The sequence below is a fragment of the Antrostomus carolinensis genome, unplaced genomic scaffold (assembly GCF_000700745.2).
Source record: "Antrostomus carolinensis isolate BGI_N321 unplaced genomic scaffold, ASM70074v2 scaffold27984, whole genome shotgun sequence".
Taxonomy (NCBI): domain Eukaryota; kingdom Metazoa; phylum Chordata; class Aves; order Caprimulgiformes; family Caprimulgidae; genus Antrostomus; species Antrostomus carolinensis.
This window is the reverse complement of record NW_010309267.1, coordinates 28,146-42,443: the sequence shown is the minus strand read 5'-3', so window position 1 is coordinate 42,443 and position 14,298 is coordinate 28,146. Positions and strand designations below refer to the sequence as shown.

At 54.5% G+C, this 14,298-nt stretch overlaps 1 protein-coding gene across 1 annotated transcript in view; it reads left to right on the top strand.

The window, feature by feature from the left end:
* Positions 1–1,215: 1,215 nt before the first annotated feature.
* The window catches only part of LOC104523475 (protein FAM83G), a 17,374-nt gene continuing 4,291 nt past the window's right edge, over positions 1,216–14,298 (top strand). Inside the window, 4 exon segments of the mRNA XM_029084510.1 lie at positions 1,216–1,710; positions 8,269–8,436; positions 12,346–12,470; positions 13,290–14,298. The exon segment at positions 13,290–14,298 is cut by the window's right edge and continues 15 nt beyond it. Of these exon segments, the coding sequence (XP_028940343.1) occupies positions 1,216–1,710; positions 8,269–8,436; positions 12,346–12,470; positions 13,290–14,298 (1,797 nt within the window).

Genomic DNA, 14,298 nt, shown 5'->3' with positions numbered 1-14,298 from the left:
GAAGGTGTCCCTGCTGATGGCAGGGGGGTTGGAACTGGATGAGCTTTAAGGTCCCTTCCAACCCAAACCATTTGATGATTCTATGATTGACCACTTCTCCAAGAAGCCTGTTCCAGCATTTGACCACCCTCTTGGTAAAGAAACACTTCTTAACATCCAGTCTAAGCCCCTCGGTGCAGCTTTGAACCATTAAGGCAGCTCCAACCTGGTGCTGACCTCAGGACCCACCTGAGCTCTGCGATCCCACACGGGTCCTTGCGCTCGGCACAGGAGGGGTTAACGACGAGGCAGAGCCGCTTTCCTGGAAAATCTTGACTTCCCAACCAGCACAGGGGGAAAGGGGGAGATTTTAGGGGAGAGGCGCTTTTTTTTTAAGACAAAACACCCCAACCCCACCTCTGCCACCCACCAACCTCCCACACCCACATGGTCCCTGAGGACTCTTGGGCCGGTAGAGGTGTGAGGAGAGCATCAGCCGAAAGAGTTAAGGTGCAGCAGGGCTGGGAATGTGTGAAGGCAGCATGTGACTGCAGGTGGGGCAGGGCGGAGCCATGAATCACTCTTTTTTTTTTGCTTTTCCTCTTTTCACTTCTAGCTCTTACCTGTCCAGCCCGGGCACTGCACCTTGGCAGGAGCCCGAAACCACCGACCTGCCAGCCAAGGCGATGCACAAGAGGCTGAGGGAGACGGTCGCTGCCACGAAACCCACCGGCCGACCCCCCAGATCTCCAGGAACCATAACGGCCGACGGCATCTGAGCCAAGAAATCTGCTTTTCTCTGCCCTTTTTCAAGCTGGGGGTTTTTTTTTGTTCATTTGTTTTCCACTTTTTATTGAATCCGGTATTATCAAGTGGAGGATGAGAAGAACGTGGATGTAGAGGACCTTCCCGGTGGTGCACGTGTGCCTGGGGCCGTCTCTGCCCCATTGCACAGCCCCAACCGTGGGAAGCTCCAGGTTTTTCTCGCCCGGAGCCAGGAGCAAGCAAGGAACCAAATCCTCCTCCCCAGTGAAGAAGATCTCCAGCGTGGCAGGAGCTGGCAGAGAAGGGAGCGGAGTGTTTCTCCAGCTGCACATTGAGCCAGGGAGGACGAAGCAAAGCAAATTGTGTATGTAAAGACTGGAGAATAATTAATTCCTTATTTATTGTCGACATCCGGCGCTCGCTGCGGGTACAGAGGTCCCTTTGGAAACGATACCGGTGTGCGTGGTCACCATGGCTTTCTCCCAGGTGCAGTGCCTGGATGACAGCCACGTCAACTGGAGGTCCAGCGAGTCCAAGCCTGAGTTCTTCTATAGTGAGGAGCAACGCCTGGCCCTGGAGGCACTGGCCTCCCGTGGTCCCGATGCCTTCTATGAGGTCCTGAAGAAGGAGAACATCAGGGACTTCCTCTCTGAGCTGGAGCTAAAGAAGATCCTGGACACACTGGAGACGTATGACCCCGGCTCTGAGTACATCCCACGCCACGGCAGCAGCGCCGGGGAGAGTGACGGTGACCACAACAGCCAAGGGGATGAGCAGGATGTGGCCCCGTCCCTGGAATATTGGCCCCAGAGGTCTGACCGCTCCATCCCACAGCTGGACCTCGGCTGGCCCGAGACCATCGCCTACCGCGGGGTCACCCGTGCCACTGTCTACATGCAGCCCCCCATCGAAGGCCAAGCACACATCAAGGAGGTGGTGCGGAAGATGATCTGCCAAGCTCAGAAGGTGAGGTGTGCCGTGGGGATGGGGTGGGATTTGCCCCGGGCTGTTCTGATGAGGGTAGATCCTAAAGTCCTGCTCAGCTGAGTAATCCCCATCCTGTGGGGAGCTCTGCCCCAGCAAAGGCATCGGGGTCAAGCGTTCGAGTTCTTCAAAGGCATCAGGTTCAAGCGTTGAGGTTTTTCAAAGGCATCAGGGTCAAGCAGTTGGGTTGTTCCATGTTCATTCAGTGTAAGCAATATTTGAGGACCAGATTTTCCTGAAGATGCTGTTAGCCTGCTCCAAAACTCCCTGGGAGCACCACGACCCTTCCCATGATCCGTACGGCAGCATCATCCCGGAGACGTATGGAGGTTCCTACAGGGGTTCCTACAGGGCTGTGGGAGGGGGGAAAAAAACCCCACTGTGGAGAAAAATGGGTTGAGCTGCTTCAGATCTGTGAGCCCACGATCCCGGGCACCCCACGATCGTTGTTCCCAGAGCCCTGTGTGACTGCATGTGGCAACACGCAGGAACCGGAGGAACCAAACTCAGCCCTGGGGCAAAACAGCCAGAGCTGCTGGTCTGACGCTGACGTATTCGAGGGTCAACTTTGGTCTGAGATTGCTGCGGTGCTCCAAGCTGACCTCATCCCGGCTTTGAGAGGAAAACAATGAGCTGATGTGCAGGATAAGACTGGGGAGATGGTGAGGGGATTGGGGTTGAGACTTGTTCTCCCTGTGGCATCAAACCAAAGAGCAGGGAGAGTTGGCGTGCATGAATGATGGGGTCAGGCTGGTGTCATGGGCAGGAGGGAGATGATGGCATCTGTTGAAGGTCAGTGGTGGTGGGCAGAGGTTGCTGGTATTTCCTGGGAAGCACAGGAGGGGTCAGTACCTGCTAGTTTCACGGTGCTTTGAAACCCTTTGAGCTCTGTGTGTCCATCTCTGAGGAAAGAGGATCCCAACTCCAGGGATGGTCCAGCAGGAAACCAGGGGAGATCCTGCCAGGGTGGCTATGGAGCAGGGGGAGATGGATGGGAGGTGTTGGGTCCATCTGACTCCAGAAACCCCCGTGCTGGGGCCAGGGATGGTGCTGGGGTTTGCAGACCCTGGCAGGAGAGAGGGAAGGCTGGTGGCACGCAGCCATCAGAGCCTCTCCAGGGCCAGAGGGCCAGGGGTCTGAGCACGAAGAGCCCCAGCTCAAGCAGGAAAACTGATTTCCTGATGCATCCAAGGCAGCTGGCTCACGGGGATGGCTGATGCCGGGGATCGGGGCTGCCCCGCTGCGGACAGGAGCCACCTCTGCCCACTGTCACCTTGCAAAACTCGAGGTGACCTGTCCTTACCTGCGATATTTTGCCCACCAAAGGGCTTTGCACTGAGGACAAAGGGAAGGAAGGGCTGAAGTCCCATGGGCTGGAGGATGGGAGAACTTCCTCACTACAAATAATGTCTCATCTTCGGGTCTTTCCGGCTCCTTCTGACCTGGGCTGGCAGCTCCTGCCTGGCTTTGCCTACTCACCGCTTCCCGCCTGCCCCCACGCAAACGGCATCTCCTGAGTCATCCTACCACCCTCCTCCTGCTCAGCAGAGCCAGGAGGTTGAGTCAGGCAGCTGCCAGGCCCTGCTGCCTGCACCATCCCCACCTCTCCTTGGAGCCTCTCCAAGCCGCAGGGATGTGGCCCTGGTTGATGCTGCCATGCTTGTCATCGGTACTTTGATGCCCCGTGAGCAGGACTGGGCTCTGCCTCCTGGTCCAGGTGGTCCCTGTTGGTGGGATGAGACGTGGTGACACCACTGGTGACATGTAGAAGCCTGCTTAGAGCTTGTGGCACCCCAGGAAATGTAGAGATGGGTGCGTGCATCAAACCTGAAGTCTACAGGGTGAGGGGATGGCAGGAGTTCTGGGGTCTGACAAGTGGGGTTCTTCCAGAGGTCTTCTACTCCATATAGGAGGACTGCAGTTACTGCAGCTGAACTTGCTGTCACAGAACTGAGCCCAGGTGATGGCTGGTGTAGGTCTCCTAAGCATGGGGACACTGGGATAGACCACCCTCCTCTGCACCTGGGGATTTCAGCCAAGGCTTAAAGTCTTCATGGCTCAAATGAAGGTGAAAGAGTTTGGCTGAGGAAGCTGAGAGTGGACAGAAGGATGGTCTGGTTTCCATCCCATGAGATGTCATGTAGGCTGTCCACGTGCCCTGTCCCTCCTGCAGTGTCCCCTGGGCCACACTGCGGAGATCCCTGCTGATTTGTCCCATCCCAGCTGGCAATGGCAGTGCTCTTCATCCACCTGCGAAGGAGCCCGGGCTTGGGAGAGCTTCAGCATTGCATCCCAGAGGATGGCCCTTGCTCCAGCAGCTGTCAAAGACGCTTGGTCTGAAATGTCCTCAGATGCCAAACACCAAACACAGCCACGCCAGTTGCTGTCTTGTGGCCAGAAGAGCAAAGTTCACCCGACAGCCAGCCTGGCCGAGGAAAGTTCAGAGCCCACGTGGGAGCTGCTGACGCTGGCGACGCTCCGAGCTGGGGTGAGGAAGCCAAGAGCTGAGATGTGAGGCCCCTTTGATGGTGCAGATGAACCTACCTGCTTGCAGGAACCAGGCCAAACGCTGCTGGGTTCAGAGCCTCTGCTTTGCTCTGCTGAGAGATGAACCCAGGAGAGCTGGAGCAGGGGATGCAAATGATTCCCTCCTCTTTCTGGGAATAAACTGGGAGAGAAGAGAAGCAGGATCCTGTGGCCACGTCCCTGTTCTCCCAGCAAATCCTCATCTTTGTGGCCAACAAACAGAGGTGATCAAGGATGTGGTGCGCCACCGGACTTCACCCTGGAGGTCTTCACCACATCCAGCCATGGCACAGGTGTCTCTTCCTTGATGCAGACCTCCTCAGGCTGCAAAGCTCACAGGATGGGTAGGGAGGAAGATCTCCCTCCTCTCTTCTTCTCTAGATTTTGGCTCTATCTGACCAGAAACCAGAGCAAGCTGAAAACACTGACCTTGGCCAAAAGCCACCAGAGACAGCAGTGAGTCTGACCTCCTCTCTGCATTTGAGGTTCCAGGTTGGGGTTGTGGTGATCTAATTATCCTGAGCAACTTCCAGCAAAGGTTGGGAGGCCTTATTAATTACTGTTTACAAAACCTTCTGCCATTCCTGGATGAAAGGGTCGACAGAGGAGAGCAATTATTAATGTTACTTGTCCCACCTCTCCCTCATCCCAACACGCTTCCTCTAATTGTGCCTTGGTGCCTCCCTAATTTATTAAATGCCCACGTGGTGTGCCCCAAAAGTCATTATCTGATGATTCAGAGTGAGCTAATAGAAAGCTGTAATTTCCTCTATAAAACATGATCCTGCAGTTTGTGTGCTCATCAAAGCCGTTCAGATGGATCCCAACATCATTTGTCCACTGTCCAAGGGGATGTGATGCTCCCAGCTCCTCGGGGTGTTGGGACCTGGCACCTGCACATCTGCTGCATCCAATGGATCTTGGCAGCTCCTGGGATCCTGGGAAGAGAAGCAGCACCCACTCAGCACTGGAAGCATCTGGCTGTAGTTTAGGGCTGGGTCTTCTCCAGATGACCAGATGAATGGCAAAGCCTCCTGGGATGACACAGCAGCAAAGGGGCTTTGGGAAGACATGAGGCTCTCCTGCTTCTGGGGACCTTCTCAACACCGAGCCCTGGCAGAGGTGACAAGGTTGCTCCCTGGATCACGATGGCACAGTTTGCTCCAGACACTCCCATTCCCTGGGATGAGAAGTAAATAACACACAGGATTTCACTTCTCCGGAGCAGACAGACCTCCATTCTTCACAGATTAAACCCTGCACCTGGGTTTGGCACCGACCCAACCAGTCCCAGCAGAAGTTCAAGCGTGAGCAGCTCAGCAGCAGATTTCACCTCTGTGGTCCCCGGACAGTCACCTCACCAGGAGAGCTGCCAGCACCATCCTCACTCTCCCGGCTCATTTCATGCCAGGGCAGCACATTGGCACACTGGTGTGGGATCCTGGTGACAAACCAAGGCCAAGCCTGTCCTGCAGGCAAGACGCGGCGGGGAGGGAAGCTGAAGAGGTGACAGGATGCACCAGCCCAGCAGGAGGAATCGGGTTGAAAATGTGGGCAAATGAGTGAGAGCCGGGCTGCTGGCTCCCCATCCCCGCAGGAGAGGTCCTTGGGATGTCACCGTGCCCTGCCCACCCCCCTGCCAAGCTCAGAGCAGTAGCAGCGAGCCAAGGCCTTGGGAATGCCAGGACCACAGTGGGGAAATGTCCTTTTCCTCCCAAAATGAAGGCAAATAATATTCTCATGCCCATTTTACAAGCCTTCAACTTCCCCTGGAGAAAATGCAGCGCACAGGCAAAGTGACATGACCATGGCCACAGGGAGAATTGGTGTCAGGGACAGGAGCAAAACATCTGCCCCAAACCCACCTCCTCGAGCCGGGGAGATGCCATCCTGGCACAGGTGCCCCTCACCAGGGACTCAGGGCAGACAGCACAGCTCCTTCCCAATTCCTTGCTGTAAGTGGGAAAGCCAAGCCCTGAGCTTTAAGAGCAGCTTGGAACCTGTCCCACTTCACATCGTCAGTGAGACGAGCGCAGCCCTCGCTGGGCAGCCCATGCAAAGCAGGCACCTGGCTTTCTGCCTCAGTTTCCCCACGAGGCCAATGAGGACGTGCAAAACACACAAGTGGGTGCGTGAGGGAAGGACCATGGTTTCATCACAAAGCCTGTTGAGAGGCTCTGGGATGAGGATAAATAGGAACTTGGTTAAAATTAAGTGACAAAGTCATAACATCCCTTCTCGTTTGGCTTCACCGGCACCTCCCGAAAGGCTCGTGCGTGGCCGGGGTTGGGAAGGTCGGGGCGGCATCAGACGCAGCGTGGGCTGGAGCTCCCCACGCAGCCTCAATCCTCACCCCATCGCCTGCAGAAAAGGAAGGGAAGAGCCACCAGTGTCATAACGCCCCATCCTCCTCTTAATTAGAGCTCTCCACCTCCTGTGGCACAGAACTAATTAAAAGGCAGCTTAGTGATTTGAGAACCCTGGACTGGACGTGCCTGTGTGTGCAAACGCCTGGCACCGTCCCTGTCCCTTCCCTCCCAAGGGAGGAGCATCCCAGGGTCTCCCTTTGTCACCCTACCTGTGCTGGTGGCCTCCATGGCTGGTCCACGTGCTGTGGCCAGTGGGACCTTCTTGGAAGGGTGAAGAGCTGAGAGGCTCAGGAGCTGGGAGCCATCACCTGTCTCATCCCAGCCCAGGGTACCTTCCAAAACAGCTGCAGAAATGGGGAAACCGATGGGTTTCTGAGCGTGGGACGATGACACGAGTGCCCCAATGACACGTCACTTTCCTACATGGCTGTTGCCACCCCACATGGGATGAGGAGAGGCAGAGGTGGCTGTGCTGCCCTATTGCCACCCCAGGGATGCAAACCCCAAAGGGAAACTACCGGGCTGCTCCGGTGTGTTGGATCCATCGCTGCTCACCGTGCCATGGGCAATGCCATCGCCAGGGAGACAAAACCCATGGGCGTGGAGTGAACTTTGGTGCTTCGGCAGATATCCCGGCAAAATCCCAGCGTGGCTGGACACGGCCCAGACACATCTGCCTGTCACTCATGGGGCTCATCCTGGCAGCAAACACTCTGGGTACAAAGGCAGCTCCAGCTTGCAAAGAACGGTGACACTGCCATGTGCAGGTGACACTGCCCTGTGCCAAGCCCTACTGCTGGACCATCATCCCAGCTCTGCTCCGCTTTCATATGCCCTGGGAGGAAGGAGGGATGCTCACAGGGGGGTTTGCACAGCAGAAGCAGCACCCTGAGCACCCAGAGGGCTCCTGGTCACACAAGAGTCAGGTGATGAGACCACGAGAGGTGTCAACAGCCCCGATGACACAAACATCACCTTGCCCCCAAGTGCTCTGCCCTGGCTTCACCGTGCAGAGCAGACCTTGGACCCAGCCACATCACTGCAAACTCCCAGCTGCTTTCAAGCAACCTCATCAGCTCACACTCAGGCCTGGTTTTTTAAAAGCTACTAAAAGTCATTGCAGCTCCTGAACGCACCTTAGGGGTGTCCAGATACTTTCTACCAAGCTTATAGTCACTTTTAGCTCTTTTTTTATACTGTTTCTCTCAACACAAGCATGCATGAGATTCCCCAGAGACAGCAAGGTTGAGCTCCACCCCATGCAACGTGCCCTGGGACACAAAGACACATCATTGCACCACAGGTTTCTTCTTCTGGTGTTCCCCATGATGGGGCCTCAGGCAGTGCTGATGGCAAAGGAATGCCAAACTTAGCCAGAAACTGGACTTTGAAATTTATGATGTTTGTTAAAGGCAGGAAACTTAGATTCACTCTCAGAAGTCAATTTTTCACAAGTATATTATTCTACAGGCCACCACCAGAGCCCAAACCTCCCATAGTGACAGTAGAGGATGGGCACCCCACCACCTAACCCCAGCCTCCTAGAGAGAGCACGTTACTTCAGATCTCACCCAAGCACCAGCTGCATCTTGAGGTTGTCACCTGGCCATGCTACCCAGACTCATCCCTCTTCTCCCCTCTCCAGGTCATTGCTGTGGTCATGGACATGTTCACTGATGTAGATATCTTCAAGGACCTACTGGATGCAGGCTTCAAGAGGAAAGTGGGAGTCTACATTATTTTGGATGAGACCAATGTGAAGCACTTCCTACAGATGTGTGAGCGAGCCCATATGCATGCTGGACACTTGAAGGTAAGGATGGCCCAAAGGGTCCAAGGTTGGGTGACCTCCTCCAATACAGAGATAATCAGAGCTACCAGCTCTGCTCCCTCCTGTCCTGGGGGGATCACAACCCCCAAACTTTGGGCAGTGCTAGATGAGTTTAGTCTATTTTTCCTGTAGCCAAAGCTGAAGGTGATGCCCAAATCCAAGAGGAGAAGGATGGAGGGGTATGGGTGAGAGATGGAGACATGGATTTCCCCCCAGCAAAGCTGGATGCAGAAAGCCCAGGGTGCTGCTGGTACCCAGAGGGGTGCTCAAGGAGCTGTGACCCCACAGAAGTGGACACGACTCAAGCTGGGCACTGCAAAGCCCCAGACAAAGCTTAGTAAAGGGCAGGGAACAGCAGGATTTCTTGGTCTGAGAAGACCTACGTGCTCAGTTCCTCCCAGTGAACGAGCTGGCAAGAGCCAAGGTGCAAGAAGAAGGATGCTCTGCCAGGGCCAGATCTGCTGTCACCTGCCCCAGGGGCAGGACCAGCAGGAGCAACCACCAGCCGGTTCTTTTGCTTTCAGGCTTTTCCACAACTCAGAGGCTGGAATTAAAAAACTCGATTTTCCCCTTTTCCAGAGCCTCCACCCCAGCACAGGGCTGGGAGTGGAGCTGGGAGGCACCCGCGCTGCCCCAGCAGCTGCCAAGGGCGCCCTCACCACTCTGACCTGCACCGGTTTTTTTCCTCACCACTCTGACCTGCACCGGGTGGCTGTGACACTAGTGGGACCGATGTTCCTGCCCATGTCACGTTCACCCAGCCCCGGAGGTGCTGGTGGCTGCACACAACATTGCTCTGCTGCACAAATCCTGTTTGAAACGAGGGAAGATGAAGCAGCACAGGGGGTGCCCAGTAGCGTGGAGCTTCAGTCCACAGCCCAAAGTGCTCCACATCCTTGAGGGTGCAAAGAAAAATCACCTTGTGTAGAGGTTGTGCAAAGGTGGAGGAAGATGAAGGGGCAGAGGAGAGGACAGGGGGTTATACCAGCCTCAAGAGCAGTAGAAGGGGCAAGGACCCTTGGTCCAGCTCCAGGAGAGAATCCCAGACTCTCTCCTGGGGCACAACGCTCCCATCACCGGCATCAGATCCGACACACCGGAGCAGCTGGGTAGTTTCCCTTTGGGGTTTGCAGACACCCCTCTCTGGGCTGCACTTCCAGTACTTTCCACCTGGAAGGTGCCTGTGAGAAAGCTGGGGAAGAACTGTTCACAAGGGCAGGGAGAAATAGGACGAGGGGTCATGGTGTTAAACTAGAAAAGGGCAGATTTAGGTTGGATATCAGGAAAAAGCTCTTCAAGATGAGGGTGGTGGATCATTGGAACAGGGTGCCCAGAGAGATAGTGGACGCCCCATCCCTGGAGATATTCAAGGCCAGGTTGGATGAGGCTTTGAGCAACCTGGTCTAGTGGAAGGTGTCCCTGCTGATGGCAGGGGGGTTGGACTAGATGACCTTTGAAGGTCTCTTGCAACCCAAACCATTCTATGATTTGATGATTCTGCTTCACCCACCTCGCCTGTTGCTTGGCAGAAAGGCAACGTCTCTGTGCCTGACGTCAGCTGGTCGCCCGCGCTGGCTGCCAAATGGCTGGCGGGGAGGCCCGTGCCCGGGCAAGCTTTGCCAAATTTGCTTATGGTGAAGGTTGAACCGTTCCAGCTGAGCAGGAACACGTAGGAGCCACAACACCCTCACAATGGGTTGAAACAGTGCCAGGATGCAAGGGGGGCTTGGAGACCCTGACTCCAGGGAGCCAAAAGCACTGGCCAGCCAAGCCTCACACCTTCCCCATCCACCGAGCCCACCAGCCCTGCTTAATTACTGCCCACGACAATTAAAGCAGACTCAGCTGAGCTTTCACCCACATCCAAACTCCCCAGAGAGTCTGCTATCCTGCTTCTACTCCAAGACCAGAAAAGCCGGAGCTGACGCACGCTGGTGTTTTAATGCGTTAACAACCCAGTGGCAAGACTGGAAAAGCAGGAGAACATCTGCAGAGCTTGGCAAATTGTCTAGAAGTTGAGATTTGCCACATCTTGCAGTCAATTTGTTGGCATGGGATGGAGGAGGTTGTGAGGAAACTAGGGCAGAGTCTGGGAGCTGCTTCGTAAAGGCGGGAGATGCTCACGAAACGGACGTTTATCTCGGTGCCTTCCACGCTTCGCAATTAGCCGAGCGGGCTTGGGCAAGGCGGTCGCTTCGTTAAGCAATGATGAGTTCTTGGGGAGTGATTCAGCCCCATCCCCAGGCTCGGCAACCGGCCATCGCGCCGGGCGCTCGCTTGCTGCGCGCTCGTCTTGGCAGAGATTAAATAAACAGATCTTATTTAAGAGCAGCGATAAGCCGGGAGCGAGGAGGAAGGGAAAGGTGAGCGGCACTTTGCTTCTGGGGAGCTTTGTTCCTCTGGGTGTTACCTGAGAAAAACCCATGGTTGTTTTGTACCTTTGTGTGAAGATTCAGCTCTAAGAGAGAGGGAGAGATGGACACCCTGGGAGAGCCACGAGCTGGGGATGCCCAGGTTGGTGATGGGCAGAGGGTTCAGCCCTGGGTGCAAGTGTAGGGATAACATGGGACAGGGATGGGAAATGCCACCCCAACCTGCTTACCAGCCAACAACTCCAGTGCTGACCATCACTGGATACTGGGGTGCTCAGCATTGCTCCCACCAGCCACACCAGGCAAAAAAAAGGTGAATGCTATGAAAAAAACCAATCAAACACACCAAAAAACCCCAAACTTCTCCATTCAGCACGTAAAAACCTGGTCAGGAAAACCTTCGCTTCTGCATCACACTAAACCCAGCTTCACATCACTGGTGTGCAGGAGTGGGGACCAGGGTGCCCAAGCTCGGCTCACACCCAGGTCATGGTCCACAGGGAGGGAGGAGACCCCAGGGGAGCAGATGAGGAAGGCTGGAGGTGGAAAGGACAAATACTTTTGGTGCCTTTTTCTTTTTAAAGCTTTTCTTTAAAAAATACAACAAAAAACCAACCGCGGAGGGCATGACCTAGTGACGACACGGTGCCTTCAGCAATGGCATTTCCAACGTCCCAGCAGGAACAGGAGGAATGTAGGTGTTTTCATAAGAGAATATTTTCTCCCCACCCAAGGGAGACCATTTGCAGTGGAAGATGCTATCTGCTCAACTGCAAAAATATGCTGGTGCCCTCCAGAGAAAAGCACAGAGGAATGAGCCAGACTGAAGATAAAAACCAGGTTTTCAGGAGAGCCAGGACTGTCCCTTCATGCCCAAGCTCCCCAAGGGAGGACAACCCCACTCCCAGACCACGTCCACAGGGACCCACTGCAGGACGTACCCTTTTGTCCCCAAGTTTCATTTCCTGAGGGTGAAAAGATGTTGCCTCACTGTGTTTTTTTTTCCCATCCACCCTTAAAAACAGGGCTAGACACTCAGATTTAGGAGCACAGCAAGGGGACAACCCAGTGGAGAACAAGCCCACTACCCTCAGGTCCATGTGCACTGTCCTGGGGGTCACCACCTCCCCCTAAAACCCCTTTGTACATCTCCCACTGGGGAGGAGGTGAAGAGTCACCTCTCCCATGGTGGCATTTGCATAGATATCAGGAGATGGAAATCATTTGGCAGCTCTATCACACGCTGCTCACCCACGGACACGGGCAGTGCCAAGTTCAAGAGGTAGAAAACACTGCCCAGGACATGGGCAAAGCAGGAAATTCCTGAGGCCACATCCTCAGTTCACTGTGTGACCCTGGGCAAGTTATTTTATCTTCCCATCACCATGGTCCCCTCAGAGCTGGTCATGAAGAACATTTCCAAGTCCTCAGAGGGGCTGTGGAGCATCTGCAGGGGCATCGATGGAGTGATGAAGACCAGCCCTTTGCTCCTGCTCATACCTCTGCCTTTGCTTTACAGAACCTGCGAGTCCGGAGCATGGGGGGGACAGAGTTTTTCACACGCTCGGCCACCAAGTTCAAAGGGGCTTTGGCCCAGAAGTTCATGTTTGTGGATGGGGACCGAGCCATGTGCGGATCCTACAGGTAATCAGTGGTGTCCCCTCTTGCCCACCCTATGGAGATGTTTGTCAAAGGACTGATGTGGACCCATGTGGTCCGAGTCCTGGTCCTTGCCCAGTATGGCTCCAGGACCCCGTCCCAGACTTGCTCCTCTCCTACTGAAGTAGGAGATGATTCTGCAAGGTCAGCCTGAGATTTGAATTAGGTCCAAGGGGTCCCCACCATCCCACAGCCAGGTCTAAAACACCTCTTCTTCTTGAAGGTGGTGGGATACATCAAATGCTTCTGCCAATGGATGTGATGAGCACAAGGAAGGACAGAAGCACCAAACCACAGCCAGTCCTAGCTCTCACACTGACCTCAGCTTTCCCAGTTAAACATTCCCTACCCAAAATATTTTCCAATTTGTCCAAATGAAATAGGAATAGCTGAGTCTCAAAGCTCTAAAAGACAAGTTCCAGCTCTAAAAGACAAGTTTCATCAAGGTGGAACTGAAACATTTCCTACTTTCTGGCCACAACAAAAACCACTTCTATTTACGAGTCACTTTTCTCAACCAACCCAAACTGAGAAAGGAAAAGCGACCAACACTCAAGTGAAAAACTAACTGGCCCACAGCAAACACCTTTTGATTTTTACTTCAGGTTCCAGTGTGCTCAAGACTTCAACCCTTCATTCTAGTTGGAGATGAGAGTGATTGCTTCCATCTCCTTCTTATTAATGTTTACAGTGAGATCATGTCCCAGCCAGCACTATCAATCCCCCGGGGAAAGCCAGGGCTGGGGAGAGGCGTGTTATTTACCAGCAGACGCTCAGAGAGTTTCCAATGTGTTTCTGTTCCAGTTTCACCTGGTCTGCGGCGAGGACGGACCGAAATGTCATCACAGTCCTCTCAGGTCAAGTAGTAGAGGCGTTTGACAAGCAGTTCCAGGAGCTCTACCTCATGTCCAAAGGGGTGAGCCTCAAGTCCATCTCCATGGGTGAAGAACCTGAACCTGAGCCCGTAACGTTGCCCTCCGTTGTGCCAGTGACCCCTGCCAACGCCGTGGTGAAGAAGCTGATAAACCCTAAATATGCCCTGGTGAAGGCCAAGAGCGCTGACCAGATCAGCAAGACTTCATCTGAGAACCAGGACAGAAACCAGAAGACAGACAACAAAGGCAAAGCCCTGCCCGAGGGCCAGGCGGGCGACAGGCACGGCGACATGGCAGACCTCTCCCTGCTCATCCACCCTGGCCTCCTGAATCTGGAGAAAGCCAACATGTTTGACTATCTGCCCACCTGGGTTGAACCTGACCCCGAGCCCGGGAGCGAAGTCTTGGGCTACATCAACATTATTGACCCCAATATAAAGAACGTGAAGCTCTCGCAGATGAACCGTATCAAGGTCTGTGATGTCTCCCAGGCCAGCGCCCAGCACCGACAGATGCTGAAGAACAGGGAGATGGAGATCAAGAAAAACTCAGACCAAGAGCTACCTCTGGTGTCCCCTTGCCAAAGACAGATCCCACAGACCCCCATGGAAGCTCCTGCAGCCCCCGCTACCAGCCCCATCGAAGGTACCAGCTGGACAACAAAGCATGCAGGAACATTTACTGCTTCACCATTGGGCCACCACTTGAAGCCACCAGAGGAGACACTGGAGGACATCAAGCCCCCAGTTCCAAAGCCAAGGACCATCCCCGTTGGTGTCCTTGTGACCAAAGTCATTACGTCTTGTGAAAGCAGCACTGTCGCAGAGGACAACAGACAATCACCGCTGGCTGACCACACGGGTGCAAAGCAGGAACTGGAGGAGAACCCCAACAGAGCTTCAATGGAGACCTGTCATCTCCAGCCAGACTGGCCAGTG